Raw genomic sequence first — 23295 nt, forward strand, 5'->3', positions numbered from 1 at the left:
AACCTTGCAGCTCTTCAACCTCCACGTCCCTTCATTCCAAAGATTATGGAAACGTTCTCATTGAGTTCAATGAAATGTACCAATAGCAGCACGATATATCAGGACAAGGAATTTCATGAAGCAGAATTGTGTGACCATAGAGTTTTAATTGGCAACTGATGAAGTTAGTGGATTATTATTTGGAGACAGTTGTTTCAACCTCACAAAGAGAGGGATGGAATTAAATTCAAATTGTTGAATACATATTTTAAAAGCAAACATTTTTATAGAGCTCATGACATAACAGGTTCACTAATGCCCTTTGGGAAGAATCCTGTTAACCTTCCCTGCTCTGTGATTTGCGACTGTGGACTTGCTTCAAAATAGCTGACTTGGAACACAAATGGTCTAGGAAGATGTGTAGGAAGGAACTGCAGATGCTGCTTTACACTGAAGATAGTCACAAAAATGCTGGAATAACTCAGCGGGACAGGAAGCAACTCTGGATAGAATGAATGGGTGATGTTTTAGGCCGAAACCCTTCTTCAGAATGAGAGTCAGGGGAGAGAGAAACAAGAAATATGGAAGGGTAAGGGGACAAAGATCAAGGGAAATGTAGAAGAGTAGAAATGTAGAATTTTTAGCTAGGGGAAGGTGACAACGAGGCATATAAGGTAAAATGAATCAGGAGGAGATTCAAGCTAGTCGGAGAACTAGGATAGGGGAGGGATGGAGAGAGAGGGAAAACAAGGGTCACTTTAAGTTAGAGAAGTAAATATTCATACCACTGGGTTGTAAGCTGCCCAAGAAAAATATGAGGTGCTGTTCCTCTAATTTGTTCCACCACTGTCATGCACTGACATGCATTGTGATATTTACTGATTCATTAAGTATTTTGACCGTACAATTGCCTAGAATAATGTCTTCAGTAACTGCTTTGACACTGTGATTGGTAAACGTTAAAATACTATACAGTATGCCCCCATGTTATTACGGATCTCTTTATAACAGATTTTGATTATAGCGGATGTAATGCAGCTCTTTTTCTCCGATCACATCCGTCCTCTGTCACAGTCTCAGCCAATCCTTGCCCATTTCCCTCCATCAGGACATCAACTCCTTCTCATGTAGCTTCACATACCACATACCAGCACAATGAAGATGGACTGGGCGATGTTCACCACTCTGTAGGTTCAGGCAGTCGAGAGCAGAACAGTTGCCACACCAGGCCAAGGGGCATCCGTCAAAATACTTTCTATAGTGCACCTGTAGAAATTCAAGAGAACCCTCGTGGGCATGATAAATCTTCTCTGATATCAGTGCTAGTGGCATGAATGCTTAAGAACTTGAAGTTGTTGACTTTCTAAATAGTGTGAGGTTGCAGATGAGTTTGGGTGTCTTGAGTGCATAATTAACAAAATGCTAATGAGCAGGTTCTGGAAGTCAATTACGGAAACATTGGGTTTTGGAGAACTCAGTCGCACAGCTTGTAGAGTCACTGTTTCATAGCTCCAGTGACCTGGGTTCAATCCTGCCCTGTAACGGCCAAGTAGGGTTTGCATGTTCTCCTGTGACCATGTGGGCTTTCTCTGGTGCTCCCATTTCTTCCCATATCCCCACATGCAGGTCGATAGGTGGACTGACCATTGTAAATTGTTTGTAGGCAAAAGATAGAATCTGTAGGTATTGATGAGAGTGTGGGGAGAATAAAATTGGATTAAAGTGAGTGATTGACTTGGCACAAACCTTTTGAGCCAAAGAATCAGTTTTTATATTTAATAAAAGCAGAGCTTCTTCATTTATAGAGGGTGTTGGTGGGAACACATTTGGACAACTGATTACTTATTCCCTTATTTAAGAAATTAGTTCCTTTATTTAAGTAAGTATGTTCATGCATTGGAAATAATTCAGAGAAGGTTTTCACAAAGGGTGGTGGGTGGATGGAACAAGCTGCCAGATGAGGTAGTTGAGGCTGGGACTATCCCAACGTTTAAGAAACAGTTAGACAGGTACATGGATAGGACGGGTTTGGAGGGATATGGCCAAGCGCAGACAGGTGGGACTAGTGTAGCTGGGACATCTTGGCCGGTGTGGGCAGAAGGGCCTGTTTCCACACTGTATCATTCCATGACTCAATGACTCTTAAGGTTTATTCAAATAATATCTTGAATGGGCGTGTTTTCTTGGGAAAAGGTTATTCAGGCTTGTCTTGAATTTACTGGAGTTCAGAAGGGTGAGAGGAAACTCGATTGAAACATAAGTTCTTGATTGGTATCGACAAAGTGGATGAGGAGAGATGTTACCTCATGTTTTTATTTTAAAATGGGTCATCCATTTTAAGATAAAGATGCAGGCATTTTTTTCTATCTTGGTTTGTAAGCCTTTAAAACATTGGTTTAAGAGGCAGTGATTTTAAAATGGGTCGATATTTGATATATTTGTGTGAAATGTAATGCTGTATAGCGTTGAGGGTTTCAGTCAGCCAATTTTGATCTGACCAAATGTGAACCAGTATTGCCAGGCTGAGAGGTCAGCTTTTCCCAGTTCATTTTTTTGTGCAGGTTTTATTTTTCCCTACGGTTCTTGAATAGGTGTTAAGATAATTAGTAACTTTAAAACTGTCTTCTTGCGATGGTTTCAGCTCGAGAGTATAGGAGAGTGAATGGAAATTCAAAGTGATCCATATTGATGGTTTGTACAAGGTTGTATTTACTGCTTTGCATTTGCTCTTCATGATTTCGCAAGATTATTTTCCTGGGGCAAGGTTGTGGCTGCATTGTATTTATTGAGATTTACCCTCCTCTTCACAGGTCGTTTATATGCTATGCAGACTGGAATGAAAATTGATAGTAAAACACCAGAATGTCGCAAGTTCTTGGTGAAACTCATGGATCAGCTAGAAATTGTAAGTATTAATTTGAAACCTCATTCTTCAAACAGTCAGCCTCCTTGATGTTGCACAAAGCGATTCAAGGCTAAATGTAGTCTTTAATTAAACATTCGTCAATAGCACAGCAGATTTTTAAACCGGGCTATGGCAGTTGAATTTAAGTTGCATTTTATACAATCTACTTTTTTAAAAGTTGCGTTTAGATAACTGAAGCTTACAGCAGAATGGATTGCAGCATTAAATAGTTTATTTTATATAATATAAGTACAATAGACAATAGGTGCAGGAGCAGGCCATTTGGCCCTTCGAGCCAGCACCGCCATTCAATGTGATCATGACTGATCATCCTCAATTAGTACCCCCTTCCTGCCTTCTCCCCATATCCCCAGACTCCGCTATTTTTAAGAGCCCTATCTAGCTCTCTCTTGAAAGCATCCAGAGAACCTGCCTCCACCGCCCTCTGAGGCAGAGAATTCCATTACTCACCACTCTCTGTGAGAAAAAGTGTTTCCTCGTCTCCGTTCTAAATGGCTTACTCCTTATTCTACAGGAGCGAGAAAATGCTAAAAGGAGCCACATGAGTAGTTAGTGTTGAGAGGAGTTACAAAGAACTGCAGATGCTGGTTTACAAACAAAGACACAATGAGCTGGAGTAACTCAGTGGGTCAGTCTGCGTGGTTGGGCTTCATTGTTATAAAAGCAGATGAATGTGCATTTAAGCGAGGCAATTGTATTCCATTAGCAGAATTTCAATACAATCAGAGAAATATACATTGTTTTTACCCTGCTGCCCACTTTCTATGAATCAATATAACAAGGAGTCCCACAGAAATGCCTTTTTCTGAGAGTAACAACGATATGAGAGCATGGCCAGGGCAGAATGGGACTTTGATGATATTAGGTGCCGGCTTGAAACAGTTCTTCCTGTAAATCCCTGGATGGTGGGGAGGTCAATACCTGTGATGGTCTGGGAAATGATCACTACTTTCTGCGGCCACTTTCGTTCCTGGGCATCCGTTACCGAACTGAGCTGTGATACAACCAGTCAGTGTGGTCTTCTTCTACACTTGTAGAAGTTTGATAGTATACTTGGTGACATGCTTAATTTCTTCAATCTTGCAAGGATATACAGGCATTTATGGGCTATTGGCAGTTAGGGCAGTCTTTGGTCCTTCTGCAAGACGTGGGAGATCAATGTGTTGGGTGCAGGATAGATCTTCAGATATGCGCATACCCTAAAACTTGAAGCTGTTGACTCTTCACTGTCATTCTGCTGATGAAGGCAAGTTCATGGAATCATGGCTTGCCCTCCTGGAAGTCAATAGGAAGCTTTTAAAAAAATAGATTTAGCAATTATTCTAATGAATTTCTTAACATTGAAAGTAATTAGGAATAACTGTGATGTTTACCCGTGGACTGAAATACCTTGCCATTGAAATGACATAGGCAAGGAACTGTAGATGCTGGTTCACAAAAACAGGTACAAAGTGCTGGAGTAACTCAGTTTTGTTTATTTTTGTCACATATATCGAGGTACAGTGAAAAGCTTTTTGTTGCATGCAAAGAAAATACTATATATGAGTGCAATAAAGCTGTCCACAGTGTACACATACAGGATATATTATTTGTGTAACATTTGGTGCACGATATAGCCGGGTAAAGATACTCCAAAGATCTCCAATGAGGTAGCTAGGAGGTCAGGACCACCAACCAGATGGTGAGAGGATGGTTCAGTTGCCTGATAACAGCTGGGAAGAAACTGTCCCTGAAACTGGAGAAATGCATTTTCAAACTTATGTACTTTTTGCCTGATTCCCATCAGTGGAGAGAGGGAGTGGTCAGGCTAAGACTGGTTGTTGATTATGCTGGTGGTCTTGCCGAGGCAGTGTAAGGTACATGGAGTCAATGGAAGTGGAGTTTGTTTGTGTGATGGTCTGGGCTACATCCACCACTCTCTGTGATTTCTTACTGTCTTGAATGGAGCTGTTCCCTAACCATGATGTGATGCATCCCGGTAAAATGATTTAAATGGTGCATCTGCAGAAGTTGGTGAGGGTTGTTGGGGCCACGCCAAACTTCTTGAGCCTACTAAGGAAGTAGAGATGTTGGTGGAAGGCGAAGGAGAGAAATTGATGCAAATCTAGTTGGGTTACAGGGAAGAGAGTGGGATGGGGTGGTGGGGTGATAGGCTGATGTTTGTAGGTTGGGTACAACTCAATGTTCATACCGTAGAGTTTTAAGCAACCCAAGTGGAATATGCGGTGTTGTACCTCCAGTTTACGTATGGCCTCAATCTGTCAGTACAGGAGGCTTAGGACTGAAAGGTCAGCAGGGGAATGGGAAGGATAGTTAAAATGGTGAGCAGCTAGGAGATCCAGCAAGTCGTGGCTGACCGAGCACTTGTTCGCCAACACAGTCGCCTAGTCTAAACTTGGTCTCACAGTTATAAAGGAGGCACATCGGGAACACCGATGTGGCCTCCTGGTGGCATGGTGGTGCAGCAGTAGTGTTGCGGCTTTAGACCGCCACAGACACGGGTTCGATTCTGCCATCGGTGCTATATGTACAGAGTTTATACCGTGCCCTCTATAATGTTTGGGACAAAGACCCATCATTTATTTATTTACCTCTGTTGTTCCACATTCCAAAGACGTAGGTTTGTAGATTAAATGGCTTCTGTAAATTGTCCCTAGTGTGTAGGTAGAACTAATGTATGGGTGACCACTGGTCAGCGTAGACTCGGTGGGCCAAAGGGCCTGTTTCCTTACTCTATTATCTCTAAACTAAACTAAACCAAATGCAGTAAATGAGTTTGGAGGAGATGCACGTGAACTCTGTCTCACCTGGATGGAGGTGAGGGAGGAGGAATTTGCATTTGAGATATTAGTTTAGAATTAAAATTATATCCCTCTAACTTGTGTAATCTAAATGTAGTAATGAAACAAACTAAAACATAGCTCCATTCATGAAGAAAGAGGACGTGGAGTTATTTGTTTCTCTATATTTTGTCTTCATTTTCATTGAATAAAATCCTTGTATAACTTCCATCTCTACAAATATCTCCTATTCTCCAAATTAACCTGAAACCAGGATTTCACAGATTTGTGGTGTAAAATCAGCAGGAATATTCATCTGTGGTTAACATTTTTTCCACTCTTGCAGCTTGATGCACGTGTGTAGCTCACTGTTCCCCAGAAACGACCAAGTTTAGGTGCGAGAATCATGTTCCAGGTGGTGTGTAACAGCAGTTGCCAGTGAAAGGGGTCATTCAGCATTTACACAAGAAAGATAGTTGTTTTTCCTAGCCTCCATTTCTCAAAGAGGAACTTGGGCATAAAAAGAAAAACAAGGTAAATTCTACACGTTTGGTGTAGAAATGTTGGCTAAAGGCTTATTTATATAGAATTTTATTTTGTTAGGACCCTGAGAGGCCACTGGCTAAACCCTAATTCAAAGGGTGATTGATTTAAAAGAATAGTTTGCAAGGGAGTTGTCTGATACAAGTAATAACAATTGCACAAAGAGTAGTTTCAGCACAGAGAATTGAATCATTCAGAATTGATCTGAGATGAGTTCATTTCAGTTAAGGGTTTAAATGAACTGAAAAATTAACTTTTTGAACTGGGTAATTTTAAATGTGGCACTACTTCACAGTTTCACTTCTTCGTGATTTTTCCTTCGCTGCATGCTGAGCTCTGCGTTGTTGCAAGTCCCACCTTCAATTGATCACTTTGTTTCAGGAATGATGGCTTTGTTTTGTGAATTGTGTTCTATCCCAATCATCTCAATGAATTAGCTTTAAAGGTTCAACGGTCAGTTAATTGTCACGTGTACCAATTAAGGTACATTGAAACTCGAATTACCATACAGCCATACTTTAAAAAAAGCAACAAGGCAAACAACTACATAAAAGTTAACATAAACATCCACCACAACTTGTGTTTAGGATTGAAGCTTGAGGTTCAAATTACTGAATTCATAGTCTTGCTACTCCATTATAGATTTCCCTTCTTCCATTACAGGGACAAAAATTATTTTTCCTGTGAAATATTACTCTTTTTTTCTATTGAAGACACTTTTATTATCCATCTCTCTTCCGGAAGGTGCTGATTGATCATCTTGATTTGCTATGCTGTTTCCATGGTGCTGTTAGGTTGGGAACGTAACGCCTAACAACAGCAACAAGGAAGTAGCATTTGTCCAAATCAGGATATTGTTCTGACTTGGGGCAATGATTTGTTGCACTTGCCCTTTTTCGGAGTTACACAGGTAATAGATGCAGTTGAAGTAATCTTGATGAGTTGTTATTTTTCTGCAGTGGCATACTCTTTCCTACTTCCTAAATTGCTGGAAATTATTAGATGATGCGAATCATGACATTAATAAACATAACATGAATTATCAAATCTTTCCGTAATCAATTTAATAATTCATTAGGCTTATAGCAATTTCTCAAATGCACCAGCAGAACCGGTTTAAGAAATACTTCTATTTATATTCTAATAACAGGCTGTCGTCATTTTAATCTTACACGGGTTTAAATGATGGCTAAATGTATTTATGGATGAAAAGCTCAATCTATGTGTAGGAATGTAGTGTTGAAACTGCTACCACACCTCATCTGGCACAACATGTGCAAAATGTAGTAGCAAAAATATGAAAGTAATTATGTATCTGGTTTTAAAAATAGTTCTGGTTTTGATCTGCCATTACCACTGTTCCTCTGCAGTTAGGATTTAACTACTGTATTGTCCTCAGTATTTGGATAGGATAATGTCTGTTCACCCATTGCAACTTAAGCAAAGGGAAATGTGCTCTGCTAAATCAGTCTTCCGGTGGGTGTAATGAAGCAAGCCTAAAAATTCATTGCTTTACCAACTTTATGCAGATTGGCTCAATTGCAAACATTTCTCCTCATTAGGTATTTACACTTGCAGGTTTTCAACTGGATAGTGTAATTGGATAGTGCATTTCTCCCTTTCTGGTAAGTGCAATTGTACTGCTGTATCACATTCATCATTAAGATTCAAGAGAGTTTATTGTCATGTGTCCCAGATAGGACAATGAAATTCTTGCTTTGAATTCAGCACAACAGAATATAGTAGGCATAAATAAATACAGAACAGATCAGTGTGACCATATACCATTGAATATATATATATATATATATATATATATATACACACATAAATAAGCAGATAAAGTGCAATGGGCTATTAATGTTCAGAGTTTTGTTTGAGTTGAGTTTAATAGCCTGATGACTGTGGGGAAGTAGCTATTTCTAAACCTGGATGTTGCAGATTTCAAGCTCCTGTACCTTCTACCTGAAGGCAGTGGGGAGATGAGTGAGTGGCCAGGATGGTGTCGATCCTTGATGATGCTGGCAGCCTTTTTGAGGCAACGACTGCGATAGATCCCCTCGATGGTAGGGAGGTCAGAGCCAATGACGGACTGGGCAGTGTTTACTACTTTTTGCAGTCTTTTCCACTCCTGGGCGCTCAAGTTGCCGAACCAAGCCACGATGCAACCGGTCAGCATGCTCTCTACTGTGCACCTGTAGAAGTTCGAGAAAGTCCTCCTTGACATACCGACTCTCCGTAATCTTCTCAGGAAATAGAGGCCTGGTGTGCTTTCCTTACAAGCACAGTACAGTTGAGATTGAAATAGTGTAGGAAAGAACTGCAGATGCTGGTTTAAATTGAAGATAGACACAAAATGCTGGAGTAACAGCAGGACAGGCAGCATCTCTGGAGAGAATGAATGGGTGACGTTTCGGGTTGGGACCCTTCTTCAGATTCCAGCATTTTGTGTCTACCTGAGATTGAAAAAGGCTGTGTTTCACCAAAATGGATTGATCAGTTTATAAGCCGGAAACCTGGTCGGTGGCTAGGGGAAAAGCAACCAGCTGTGAAACCATTTAAATACCATTAAATTTGTGCCATAGAATGAAATCATCCTTTAACTCAATTATCTGACAAGAAATGAGGCCGCACCTATAGTGAAATTGAATTCAGCAAATTATTAGACTGCTGAAAATTGGAGGTAGTTATCTGATACGGGCTGTCAATGAATTTAATAAAGTGGGGAACCTTTTCTCAGCTGGTGTTGAGCATTCTTAGAGATTTTAGTGTTGTGTTATTCAGTATTGCTGTCCTTGACATTTGAGTAAAACAATAATATCTGCATTGTTTACAGTTCAGTCCTCCTCTGCATAAACCTGTTATTTGACTGGGTCTCAAATGGTAGTTCTTAACCTTTTTTGCTCCGAGGATGTTATTCAAAGTTGCCAGAACCCCTCCTCGCAGCAACCAACTAGTTATCTCCACAATGTCAGCCACATTGTCATACAAATGTGGTTAGGAACATAAGAAATGAGTTTAGGCTGCGTGGATCCCTGAGCCAACTCCATTGATGATCTGATATTGTCCACGGAACAATTTGTCCATGGACCTACTTGTTTCATCATAATCTACAGATGTCACACCTAGCTGTCTTAGCCATGAATATATTCAACGATCCCACCTCCACAGCTCCGATTTAGAGAAATACAGCAATTAACAAACAAATATAATGTACCCAAGTTTGCTTTTTGTGCAAGATCCAATGAGCGTTGAGGGTAATTACTTCAAAGGGATAAAAATAGGCTGTGAATAGAATATAATGTGGAAACATGTAAAATCATCCATTTTTATTTTTTAAAACAATGTAAGATATTTTCTTAATGGTGTGAGGTTTAAAAGTATTAGTGTTCAGGGAGACTTGGGGTCTATAAAACTGGAAGTTAACATTATGTGCAGTGACAGGAAATTCAATAGTAAATTGACCTCAATGCAAAAGAGGATTGAGTGCAGTTATGTAGAGCCCTGGTGACACTGCACTTAAAGTATTCTGTGCCGGCTTGATTAACCGCCTCAGAAAGAGATATGCAGTTTGCTGGAGGAAATGCAGCAAAGTAGATGTAAGAATGATTCTTTTGGTTGGGGTATCTGGGGATAATACTCAAAATATAGGGTCAACCATTCAGAACCGAGATAAAAATATACATCTTCACCTGGAGAGTAGCAATTCTCCATGCTTGTGCACTGTGCTTACTCAGCCATGGAGTAAATTCATAGCATAGATTGATGGGAATTTGAAGTAATCTAGAGACCTGGAGTTTGTACAGGAAAGTGGCACTGAAGTAAAAGTTCAGCCATGTTCTTAATACACAGCAGAGCAGGTGCCAGAGCTCAGATTCTTGTACTACCTATGCATTCACAAGCCTTTAAGAAGTCACAGGGAACGAATCAGAATGTCAGTCTGGTAAATCAAGCTACATGCACTGGGTGATTCAGCTATGTGACTATTGTTACTGTCACTGCTGCTGAATCAAGCAGGGCTCCTGACAATGACGACACCAAATATAGGGCCAGGGCCACTGCTGCTGGTCCTCTTCACCTTCCTGGCAGCTGGTACGATGTGGCCACTGACTGCACCAAATTCTGTGGCTCCTCTGATTGCACCAAATTCTGTGACACTTATGGGATAGGGGTGTCAAAGCTACTGGTTCGGAGAGCTTCTGCAGCTGCCTGTAAGCCTGCACTGTTGACTTTCCTGGATCTGCTGTCTCCAGGCTGGGCCCCTTAACACCGCCACCACTGGATCCTGCTGCCCTTCCTCTTCCCCTACCCCCAATTCTGACACTACCCTGCACACCTCTCTCTCAACTGAGTATCTTCTTCCACCTTCATAATAGCACTTCATATTTAGCTTAGATAATGCCCCATCCCTCTTATTTCCCAGGTCAGCTTGTTCCTTTCCCATCCTTCATAGGCTCATCTCCCATCTTTGAGTCCGACATTTACTTTTTATTCATCCCCTCTTTCCCCTCCCCTCTGTCATGTTCATGTCATAAGAACAGGATTAGGCCATTCGGTTCATCAAATCTACTCCACTGTTCAATCGTACTGGATCCATGTTTACCTCTCAACCCCATTCTCCTGCCTTCTCCCCGTAACATTTGACACCCTTACTAATCAAGAACCTTTCAATCTCCCCTTTAAAAATACTCAAAGACTTGTATTGTAAAGACTTGTCAAAGACCGTCCAGAGAGGCTTGCATTCCAGACCACATTCATCTTTCAGCGGAGGGACATGACTACTCAGCCGTCTGTGGCAATGAATTTCACAGTTTCACCACCTCTGGCTGAAATTCATCCTCCTCTCCCTTCTAAAGGAACTTCTTTTTATATTGAGGCTGTGCCCTCTGGTCCTACACTCTCTCACTAGTGGAAACATCCTCTCCACATCCACTCAATCCAGGCCTCCTCCACCCATATCCCTCCCTCTGGCGTTACATTTTATACCACCTCTTATTTGTTTATATTACAACTTTTTTATCCTTTTCACCTCCAGCCATTGTCACCTGTGGGCCTGTCCTACTTAGGCGATCTTTTCAGCGACTGCCAAAAAATCTTCAACATGTTGAAAAGTTTTCGGCGATAGTGGCGACAATTTTGGCTGCCATAGGTTGTCACCAGGTTAACGTAGGTTGTCGCCAGGTGACGTAAGTTGTCGCCAGTGCTGACTTTGGTGAATTCCATTGTCCTAGTCGCTAACAGTCGCCTAAAAAAATCACCTAAGTGGGATAGGCCCTTTAGTCCACTCATCTCCCATTAACCATGCCCCTCTCCTCACCCATATCTATCTATCATTTGCCAGGCTTAGCCCCAACCTTAACTCTCTCTTCCAGCTTCCTCCCCCTTTACTATTCCATCAGTTTGAAGAAAAGGCCGGGTCTAAAACATCATCTGCCATTTTTCTCCACATGCCTCCTGACCTGTTGAGTTTCTCCAGCACTGTTTTTGTTCAGGATTCCAGTATCTGCAGTTCCTTGTGTCTCCATATTATCATTATCATCTAGAGCAATGGCTGAAAAGTATGGTGCGATTAAGGTTAGCCGCCCAGAGAGGCTTGCATTCCAGACCACATTCATCTTTCAGCGGAGGCACATGACTACTGTATACATGTACCACATCCCGCAAAATAAACGCACACATATATGACGTATATAAATACAGGCACATATGCGTACATACACTTAGGCATGTTAAATATATATAGATCTAGCCAAGTAGTAAAATGTGAAAGAGGAAAAAAGGATAATGACAATTGTTCACAATGTTTTTCAGATAGAATTTTAATTATATATCTGAGGTACTTACTATGAGACTCCGTCTCTGAGGTGCGCTTTGCAAATAAAGCCTCCTGTATTTTATTGCCAGTCTTTGATGTGCTGAAGTGACGGTGATATAATATTGATGAAAGATTTGTTAATTCTATGCCAAGTTTGAATTATACTATTTCCAAATATCTATCCTCTGTGGACAGAAAGCTTTCCCAAATTCCTGGTGGTTGTGATTGGTAACCTGCCCAAAACAGGATGACTTTTCATTTTGTTTTTAATTTAACAGACTGGCAGTTGATTATTTTTCTTTGTGCTCGAGAATGGAATTTCTTGACTGGTTAAAACACTACCTTCTCACTCACGTGAAATTTGCTTGTATAGCACTTTTTCTTACTTGCCACATAGGCCTCTTCCCACTGTCCATGTTGCTGATTCCTCTGCTTAAATTTCATAATGAATTTGTAATTGAACACAGCCCCCCCCCCCCCCCCCCCCCGATATCTACATTCTACACCCTTTCCGTCATTAAGTGGTTGGATCATATGCAAGAACAAAAGTCCTTGCCATTACTATTTCTCCTCGTTTCCCTGTCCTTTGTAACTCACTGACTTCATGCTTTTATCACATATTTTCCAACTGCCCATAGGCTGGTATTATTTTGGTTCCGAGGCACAGTTGATCAGTGATTTACCACATTATAATTTGTATGAAGTTATTGCACTTAACTCCATAATCAGCTGCTGTAAAAATGTCAAACCGTGTATGCAGTGTTAATTCTTTCAGCACTGAAGAATCTGTTCATCTGGTGAAGAAGTGGTCACTTGTACCCTTTTGGAATACATCCTGTAAACTTTTGATGGTTAGAAAGAAGAGCTTTGTAAGAATGCTTCTTAATTAACATTACTGAATTAATTATTGTATATGAGATTTTTATAGAATTGGAAGCATTTTTAATATATGGAAAAGGGCAAGCCATACAGTGAGCTAAAATGGCATAGTAGTTGCATTTCGCTTGTCCTTATCGTGAAATGTGTGTATGATCAACCACTAGCGTTATGAAAACATACAATTTGGGAGCAGAAATAAAGCACTCAACCCCTCGAGACTGTTCCACCGTTCAGTAAGATCATAGTTGATATGATACTAACCTCAACTCCATATTCCTACACATCACAATAACCTTTCACACGGTTGCTTGTCATGTATCTGTCTACGTCTGTTTTAAAGCTACTCTGTATCCACGGTCATTTGACCAAGTGAATTCAAAAGACTTGTAACCCTGTCAGAAAAAACTTTGCCTCATCGGTCGTAAATGAGCGGCCACTTATTTTTAAATAGTGATTCAATTCTAAATTCTCCCACAGAACTGCTTAACCTTGCCTCAAAAAAAATAGTACACAGGCATACAACATGGGCAAATTGAAACCATATTGAAAATGTCTGCCACCTCTCACCTGATAAGTGTCAGATTTCCATATTTGAAACATATTCTCAGTTATTTTCAGCCTGGAATCACGATAAGTACAAGTTATGTTTATGTGCTGAAGACTATTGCCAGAATTTTATGAGTTCCCTCTGGGGTTGGTAATTTTTTTAAACTATTCCTGCAGCCAGTTATCTCACATTCAAAAATAATGAGGCAAGTGCCATGTTTGGTTCAGATAGTAATTCCAATCCATTAATATCACAGCAGCCTCGTGGATGGTAGATTGTGGTTGAATTAAGACCACGTGAAGGTTTTAGTAGCAGTTAAGTTACTGGACTGGTGATCACAGATATGCGACATCAATGCAGAAACCTAACAGCAGTTACTATGAATAAAATTCAATTTATTAAATTAAAATCTAGAATCTAAATGCGTATCTTAGTATTATCTTAATAACCATCAAATTATTAAATCGGTGTAAAAACCCATCCAGGTCTCTCGCATTCTTTAGAGAGCAAATTGATCATTCTTATCCGGTCTGGCCCTGTCCGCGGATGACTCTAAAGTGTCTCCTTGGTTCAGGGCAATTTTTGACAGTAAAAATGTCACCAAATATCATTGATATTTGCAGCCTGTGAATGATTAAATTAAGAAAGGTATTTTTAGATATTTAAAAAATTGAATTAAATTGATACCAATAACTATCAGTCAGTGGTTGAATCCAGTCTCATAAGAAGGGTTTTTGTCAGTAAAGTAAATTTGGAAAAAAGTATAGACAAGTAATGAGGAGGTAAGTGAAATAAATTTAGTCATTCTGTCTCTTCCTATAAATACTCAATGGGCTAAAAGTTGCTGACAAACTCAGTGAGAATAAACGTTATTTAAATGCAAACAACAGGAATTTTCAGGCAAAGGCGAATTTGTAATGAAACAGGTTTCAAAATTGTTGTCCAAGATGAAAGAAGGTCGCCTGTGTAACACCTATAATTATGTGAAGTTCCTGTATGTGCACTATAGATAGAAACTAAACTAAAGAAGATTGGAGCCAGTGTACTTTTACCTGCCATGGTTTGTGTTAGTTATTAATGGGCAGACTCTCTCATTAAATATTAAGTATTACACATGCAGTCCTATTTTTAGTGGAGCTAGAGGCATCACAGGCTAAGCCAGCATTTCTTGCACTTCCTAATTATTGTTGAGACGATAATTGAGCAACAAACCTTGAAATTTTGCAGCCCTTCAGGTAAAGATGCTCCCAAATGATCATCTGATTGCAACTTCCAAAATTTAAATCGGTAATAATGAAACAAATGACAATATGTTTCCAAGTTAGGATGGTGTGCGACTTGAAGGAGAACCTGCAGATGGTGGTGTTCCCATGCGCTGACTTAATGGAAAAAGTCACAAGTTTGAGAAATGATGTTCCAGTAACCTAGACATGTGATTGAAAATGTTAATTGATATTTTGAAACTTTTGTAACTGTACCTATTTCTTTGTCTCATTTTATTCTGGCCAACATGTTTTGTTTGTACGCAATTTGACATTGAATTCCAACACATGCTTTCCTCTGCAAATGATTTCTAATGTTACAAGAGTCAAAGAAGCAGAGCACAGGAATTGGCCTATCAGCCAACCATGTCTCTGCTAACAATCAAGGTCCTGTCTATCTCAATTTCATTTACCAGCATCTGGTCCATAACTACTTATGCCTTGGTAATCAAAGTATTCATCCTGAAGCATCGTAAACATGAGAATATCTGCCTCCACCACTTTCGCAGGCGGTGTGTTCTAAACTTGAATTAAAACTGAATTAAATAAAATCTGCTTCAGATTCCCTCTAAAATTCTTATTCCTCCCTCTCTAGGCATCTCTTCACTGGGGAAAACGTTTATTGCTGTTTACAGCATCTATTCCTTTCATAATTTTGTATATATCTTAGAAACATAGAAAATAAGTGCGGAATAGGCCATTCGGCCCAACGAGCCTGCACCGCCATTCAATATGATCATGGCTGATCGTCCAACTCAGTATCCTGTACCTGCCTTCGCTCCATACCCCCTGATCCCTTTAGCCACAAGGGCCGCATCTAACTCCCTCTTAAATATAGCCAATGAACTGGCCTCAACTACTTTCTGTGGCAGAGAATTCCACAGATTCACCACTCTCTGTGTGAAACATTTTTTTCTCATCTCGGTCCTAAAAGACTTCCCCCTTATCCTTAAACTGTGACCCCCTTGTTCTGGACTTCCCCAACATCGGGAACAATCTTCTTGCATCTAGCCTGTCCAACCCCTTAAGAATTTTGTAAGTTTCTATAAGATCCCCCCTCGATCTTCTACATTCTAGCGAGTACAAGCTGTCTATCCAGTCTTTCTTCATATGAAAGTCCTGACATCCCAGGAATCAGTCTGGTGAACCTTCTCTGTACTCCCTCTATGGCAAGAATGTCTTTCCTCAGATTAGGAGACCAAAACTGTAAGCATTTTAGATCTCACACCCACCACCCCTCTCTCCCACCCCCTCTCTCCCCCCCCCCTCTCTTCCCCCCCCCCTCATCTCCCCCCCCCCTCTCTCTCCCCCCCCCCTCTCTCCCCCCCCCTCTCTCCCCCCCCCTCTCTCCCCCCCCCCCTCTCTCCCCCCCCTCTCTGCCCCCCCTCTCTCCCCCCCCCTCTCTCCCCCCCCCCCTCTCTCCCCCCCCCCCTCTCTCCCCCCCCCTCTCTCTCCCCCCCCCCCTCTCTCCCCCCCCCCCTCTCCCCTCTCCCTCCTCTCTCCCCCTCCCTCCCCCTCCTCTCCCCCCCCTCCCTCCCCCCCCCCCCCTCCCCCCCCCTCTCCCCCCCCCCACTCTCTCCCCCCCCTCTCTCTCTCCCCCCCCCTCTCTCCCCCCCTCTCCCTCCCCCTCCCCCCCTCCCCCCCCCCCCCTCTCTCCTCCCCCCCCCCCCCTCCTCTCCCCCCCCCTCTCCCCCCCCCCCTTCTCCCCCCCCCCCCCTCTCCTCCCCCCCCTCCCCCCCCCCCTCTCTCTCCCCCCCCCTCTCCCTTCCCCCCCCTCTCTCTCCCCCCCCCTCTCTCTCTCCCCCCCCTCTCTCCCCCCCCTCCTCTCCCCTCCCTCCCCTCCTCCCTCCCCCTCTCCCCCCTCCTCCCCCCCCCCCCCCCCCCCCCCTCCCCCCCTCCCCCTTCCCTCCCCCCCCCCCTCTGAGATAACTTTTTGCACTTTCACTATACCATCAATGCTAGTGTGGCGGCTCTCAAGGGTCGGGCCATCCCAACTATCAAACCCCTCGGCACGGGAATGGTTGGGTCCAGAGGCGGCCCATAGCTAGAGGGATAAAAGGCAAGGGTTTGGGTGCCATCTTCCTCTTGCGGACTTCTCTGATACCAAGAAGGACATAATAAAACACCTGGCTCCTCGCTTTCATTTCGGGACTTACGCCCCACACTAGTGTCATTTGTAAGCTTACTATCCATGCCACCTGAATTCCCATTGGAATTGCTATTGCAAATAATGAATTACAATTAAAACACAAAGAATCATTGACATTAAATCCTCTGCTAATTTCTAATTTCTCTTTCAGATGAAGAAACAGTTGGGTGATAATGAATCAATTACTCAAGATGTGGTGGGGAATGCCCACATAGAAAATTATGCCTACAAGATGTTCCTGTATGCGGATACTGAAGATCGTGCTGGAAGATTTCACAAGTGAGTCTTGTAAACTGTATTATATAGAAAGAGAATCACAAGTTGCAATGTGCCAACGGAACAGATGGAGTAGACTCGATGGGCCAAATGGCCTAATTCTGCTCCTATGATTTATGAGCAGTGAACATAGAACAGCGCAGCATAGGAACGGGTCCTTTGGCCCACAATGTCCGTGCCGAACATGATGCCAAAACCAACTCTTATCTGCCTGCACATAATCCATACCTCTCAATCCCCTGTAAATCCATGTTCCTAGGAAAAAGCCTCTTAAACACCAATATCATATCTGCCTCCACCACCACCGCTGGCAGCACATTACAGGCACCCACCATCCTCTGTGTAAAATCCGTTAAACTTTGCACCTCTCACCATGAAGCTATGCCCTCTAATATTTGATATTTCCATCCTGGGAAAAATTGCTCTTTCTACCTTATCTAAGCCTCTCATAATTTAATACACTTCCATCAGGTCTCCCCCATGGAGATTCCAGTAGTTTCATGAATATTTTCATCTAACGCTTGTGACTATCCGCAGAATTTGTCCTCGTCAATGTTGCTTGCTGTTGGCACCCATGGATTACAAAAATATCATAAATACTGTAGCTCGTATTAGCCATCTCAATATTGATTGCCGTCAGCTCAAGGAGAAGCCTGCAATTAGAAATCGCTACAGTACCATTTTAACATTGTATTAGAAGAATTGTGAATCACTTTAAATTGATCAAGATTAACTTCTTCAATTGCAAGTTTCACAGAATAGTGATGACCGTATTCCGATATTACAGCATGCTGAAACTGACAGTAATCCCTTTTGATCATTTATATTTAGCATTTTATGATATCTTAACGAGACACATTACAAAGCATTTGGTACTATTCCAGCTATAGAATTTTTGTTAAATGAATGGATGCTGTGATGATAGGATGAAACTGGAAGAGTGCCTTCAGGGTCAGAATATCCTGTATCGTCTGGTGAGGAGGAGCCTCCAAGATGCATGTTCTTTGGGGACAGCGATCTTCTGTGACTGCATCCGGTGGCTCATGGCAGAAGGTTACCAGGGTTTTTCTTTAGAGTCCAGTTATAAATTCCTACCCTTTGGGGAAGCATGGAATACAGGCAAATTACTGTGTCATCTAAAAACATAAAAGAGATAACACTGAAAATACTCAGCTGTTTCAGCTGCTTATGTGGGAAGAGACAAGTTAACATTTTAGATCTAAGGACCCTTCATTTTCCTCTTTCTGCATATGAGGCCTGGTCTGCTGAGCATTTTTTCCAGCATCTGCAGTTTAAAAAAAATTAATCTGCTGCACCTGTAAGTGAAAGCAAAGCAGGTGGAGACTTTAATCCTGGAGTAAGGACTTTGGCTGCCCAGCATCAAGAGTCAAGAGTGTTTTATTGCCATTTGGCCCAGATGCGACAATGAAATTCTTACTTGCTGCAGCACAACAGAATATGTGAATATGTAAACATTGTACATAATGGGGAAGAGAAAAAAAAGTTCAATAAATAACAAATATAGTGCAATAATAATATAGTGTTTTGCAGTTCAGAGCTCAGAGCTTATTCGTTGTTGTGTTTAATAGTCTAATGGCTGTAGGGAAGAAGCAGTTACTGAACCTGGATGTTACGGTTTTCAGGCTCCTGTATATTGTTCCTATTGGCAATGGAGAAATGAGTGTGGGGCCAGGATGGTGTGGGTCTTTGATGATTTTGTATGCTTTTTTGAGGGCTTTCAAGTTCAAGTGAGTTTATTGTCATGTGTCCCTGTATAGGACAATGAAATTCTTGCTTTGCTTCAGCACACAGAACATAATAATAATAATAATAATGGATGGGATTTATATAGCGCCTTTCTAATACTCAAGGCGCTTTACATCGCATTATTCATTCACTCCTCAGTCACACTCGGTGGTGGTAAGCTACTTCTGTAGCCACAGCTGCCCTGGGGCAGACTGACGGAAGCGTGGCTGCCGTTCTGCGCCTACGGCCCCTCCGACCACCACCAATCACTCACACACATTCACACACATTCACACACACACATAGTAGGCATTTACTACAGAACAGATAAGTGTGTCCATATACCATAATATAAATATATACACACATGAATAAATAAACTGATAAAGTGCAAATAACAGAAAATGGGTTATTAATAATAAGAGTTTTGTCCGAGCCAGGTTTAATAGCCTGATGGCTGTGGGGAAGTAGCTATTCCTGAACCTGGTTGTTGCAGTCTTCAGGCTCCTGTACCTTCTACCTGAAGGTAGTAGGGAGATGAGTGTGTGGCCAGGATGGTGTGGGTCTTTGATGATACTGCCAGCCTTTTTGAGGCAGCGACTGCGATAAATCCCCTCGATGGAAGGAAGGTCAGAGCCGATGATGGACTAGGCAGTGTTTACTACTTTTTGTAGTCTTTTCCTCTCCAGGGCGCTAAAATTGCTGAACCAAGCCACGATGCAACCGGTCAGCATGCTCTCTACTGTGCACCTGTAGAAGTTAGAGAGAGTCTTCCTTGACAAACCGACTCTCCGTAATCTTCTCAGGAAGTAGAGGCGCTGATGAGCTTTCTTGATTATTGCATTAGTGTTCTCGGACCAGGAAAGATCTTCAGAGATGTGCACGCCCAGGAATTTGAAGCTCTTGACCCTTTCAACCATCTAAATTGATATAAATAGGGCTGTGGGTCCCCCTCCTACTCCATCCAAAGTCCACAATCAGTTCCTTGGTTTTGCTGGTGTTGAGCGCCAGGTTATTGCGCTGGCACCATATGGACAGTTGCTCGATCTCTCTTCTATACTCTGACTCATCCCCATCAGTGATACGCCCCACAAGTGAGATTTCAGTGAGCTGTAAGATGCAAACAGAAATAATTAGCAGCAATCTGGAATGATCCAGAAGCTGAGACTGAGGCTGACCACAAGCTCAGGCAATCTAATCATACATGTGAGATAGGATTTCAGATTCCACAAAGGTGTGAATCTGAGTGAAAGCTAGAATGCAATTTGTATGTTCATTCTTAAAATAGAATATCAGCGAAAATCGCGTGAGAAAAGCTTTTTTTAGCAAAGAGTAAATAAGAATTGGCTTTGCTTAGTTCAGTGAGGTTGCATCTCTTGGTGATAACTTCCGTGACTTCACTAGTGTTGACATAACAACAGATTTGCGGTAAAGAAGCACCAGGGAAACAAAAGAACCGACTGCAGAATTGGGCATGGAATTTACCCTGAGGGCAGCTAGAAACATACATAATTAATCTGCTTCACATTAAGATCACTTTGAACTGCACAGGAGCTTTTGGAGGAAGTTCCATGCTCTGATCTCTCACGGTGTCTTAAAGCTGTTTAAGCAGCAAGTCACACTATAGATTTTTCATACAACAAACCAGGAAATAAAAAATAATTTTCAGTGAATAGTTTATTGAAAGCGCATGGCAGATTAAAGATGAAATATCTGCAGGGCATTTTAAAGGAATATTATTGATAATATACTCATTCTATTATATTTTTTATTATATATATTATATATAACTATATTATAATTGAATCCAAATTCTTGGACTGAGGAATCAGCATTCCCCCCTTCCCCCTCCCTCCCAAAGTCAAGGAAGCTAGTTATCAACGTCAGGAAGCATGGGAGAGTACATGTCCCAATCAGCAGCAAAGGTGCTGAAATGGACATGGTTGAGAGCTTCAAATTCCTTATCATTAACATTACCAACAATCTGTTGTGGACCAACCACAGTGACATGACAGCCAAGAAGACACACCATTGCCTCTACATCCTGAGAAGACTGAGGAAATTTAGCATATTTCCAATGGCTCTCTCAAACCTTTACAGATGCACCATATTATTATTATTATTAAAGCTTTATTACACACAGGTCCATATAACACATCAAACAGAAAAAAAGAAGATACAAAAATACATTAAAAAAATTGCATATTAGCCTATAAAATATACAAGCTATTGCACCAATGCACTTAGCATAGAAAGCATAGTGTTGGGTTGCATGTGCAGGAAAGAACTGCAGATGCTGGTTTAAATCTACGGTCGACCCGAAACGTCACCCATTCCTTCTCTCCAGAGATGCTGCCTGTCCCGCTGAGTTACTCCAGCATTTTGTGTTGGGTTGCATCACAGCTCTGCCCAAAACTGCAAGAAATTGCAGAGTTGTGGATGTAGCCCACTCAATTACAGAAACCAGATTTCCCACCATTGACTCTATCTATACTTAATGCTGCCTCGGAAAAGCAGCCAACAATCAAAAACCTGTCCCACCCCAGTCATTCCTCCTCCACCCTGCTTCTGACCAGCAGGAGGTACAGCAGCTTGAAAGCGTGCACTACCTGACTCAGAAACATCTTCTTCACCTCTTGTCATGCGTCGGAATGGTCCTTCCAATAAACTAGGCTACTGTCTGATTCACTTCTACCCCATTGCCATCATTGGATTTTGTCTATGGACTGATATGCTGAGATGCTCTATATTTTCCTCTTTGCACCTTCTGTTGTACTTGAATTTGAGTTGATTGTATTTAAGTATAATACTGTATTATTTGATCTGATCAGAAAGCATGCAAAATATAGCATTTCACTGTACCTCGGTACACATGACAATAATAAACCTAAACCTAGTATTTATTGAATTTTATAATAATTTGAGAGAGTTACAATGCACATGAGTTTTCTAACCCCATTAGTGCTGTCTAAGCAGTAATGCAGGTACAGCAGGCAGTGAAGAAAGAGAATGGCATGTTGGCCTTCATAACAAGAGGAGTTGAGTATTGGAGCAAGGAGGTCATTCTGCAGTTGTGCAGGGCCCTGGTGATACCACACCTGGTGTATTGTGTGCAGTTTTGGTCTCCAAATTAGAGGAATGACATTCTTGCTATTGAGGGAGGGCGGCGAAGGTTCACAAGGTTAATTCCTGGGATGGCGGGACTGGCATATGCTGAGAGAATGGAGCGGCTGGGCTTGTATACTCTGGAATTTAGAAGGATGAGAGGATATCATATTGAAACATAAGATTATTAGAGGCAGGAAACATGTTCCCGATGTTGGGGGAGTCCAGAACCAGGGGCCACAGTTTAAGAATAAGGGGTAAGCCATTTAGAACGGGGATAAGGAAACACTTTTTCACACAGAGAGTTGTGAGTCTGTGGCATTCTCTGCCTCAGAGGGCGGTGGAGGCCGGTTCTCTGGATACTTTCAAGAGAGAGCCAGATAGGACTCTTAAAGATAGCGAAGTCAGGGGATACGGGGAGAAGGCAGGAACGGGGTACTGATTGTGGATGATCGGCCATGATCACATTGAATGGCGGTGCTGGCACGAAGGGCCGAATGGCCAACTCCTGCACCTATTGTCTATTGTCTACTATGACTCCGCTCACCCTTTCAAACTCCTGAGATTTTGTGCAAATGGAACTTATTTTCAGGGTATTTAAAAAAATGTTAAATGCTGAAACAAAAATTCTGAAATTCAACTGATTCAAAAGAAACATTTAGTAGTTGTCGAACATTTGGCTCCTAATTATACTCGCCTTTTATTCAATAACATCAAGATATTCAGTATTGCTTCATTTCTTTAATGCCTAAAAATATATTTATCTTTGCTTTGGAATATATCCAGTAAAAATTACTGACCACAGCTCTTGGTTCGAGTCCCACAGATTTACTACATGCTGGGTGAAAGCAAATGGCCTTTCACATCTATCCCTTACTGTGATAGTGTGAACTCTGGTTCTAGGCTTCTCAGCCAAGAGAACTGTAAACTCCCTAAGAATTTTACATGTTTATTGAGATTAATTATCGTTCTTCTAAATCTAGGGAGTACACACCCAGTCTGCTTAACCTGTTTAACTGACACAAACATGCCCTCTCAAAGAAAATAAGTTCATGAACCTTCCTCAACTCCTGAAATAAGCAGGTATTGCTTTGTGGAATTGGAGAAAGACTACTCTTTCACACAAATCATTTTGAAAATAGGGAAAACGAATCATTTGTCTTCCCAATTGCAAGCTGCTTCTGCATAATTGTGCACTTTTACTGATCACTGTACAAGGACATCCATCTTGCTTTGAACAACAGTTGTCGGCCTTTTAAAAAGATTTTGATCTTTATTTACAGGGCTT

General features: G+C 41.7%; 1 protein-coding gene across 2 annotated transcripts in view; it reads left to right on the forward strand.

The window, feature by feature from the left end:
• The window catches only part of vta1 (vesicle trafficking 1), a 170184-nt gene that overhangs the window by 69023 nt on the left and 77866 nt on the right, over positions 1-23295 (forward strand). For both annotated transcript variants that reach the window (XM_033026004.1, XM_033026005.1), the window contains exons 2-3: positions 2790-2884; positions 17032-17159. In XM_033026004.1, the coding sequence (XP_032881895.1) occupies positions 2790-2884; positions 17032-17159 (223 nt within the window). The remainder of the gene's footprint in view (positions 1-2789; positions 2885-17031; positions 17160-23295) is intronic.

This window comes from Amblyraja radiata, chromosome 8 (genome assembly GCF_010909765.2).
Source record: "Amblyraja radiata isolate CabotCenter1 chromosome 8, sAmbRad1.1.pri, whole genome shotgun sequence".
NCBI classification, from domain to species: Eukaryota; Metazoa; Chordata; class Chondrichthyes; order Rajiformes; family Rajidae; genus Amblyraja; species Amblyraja radiata.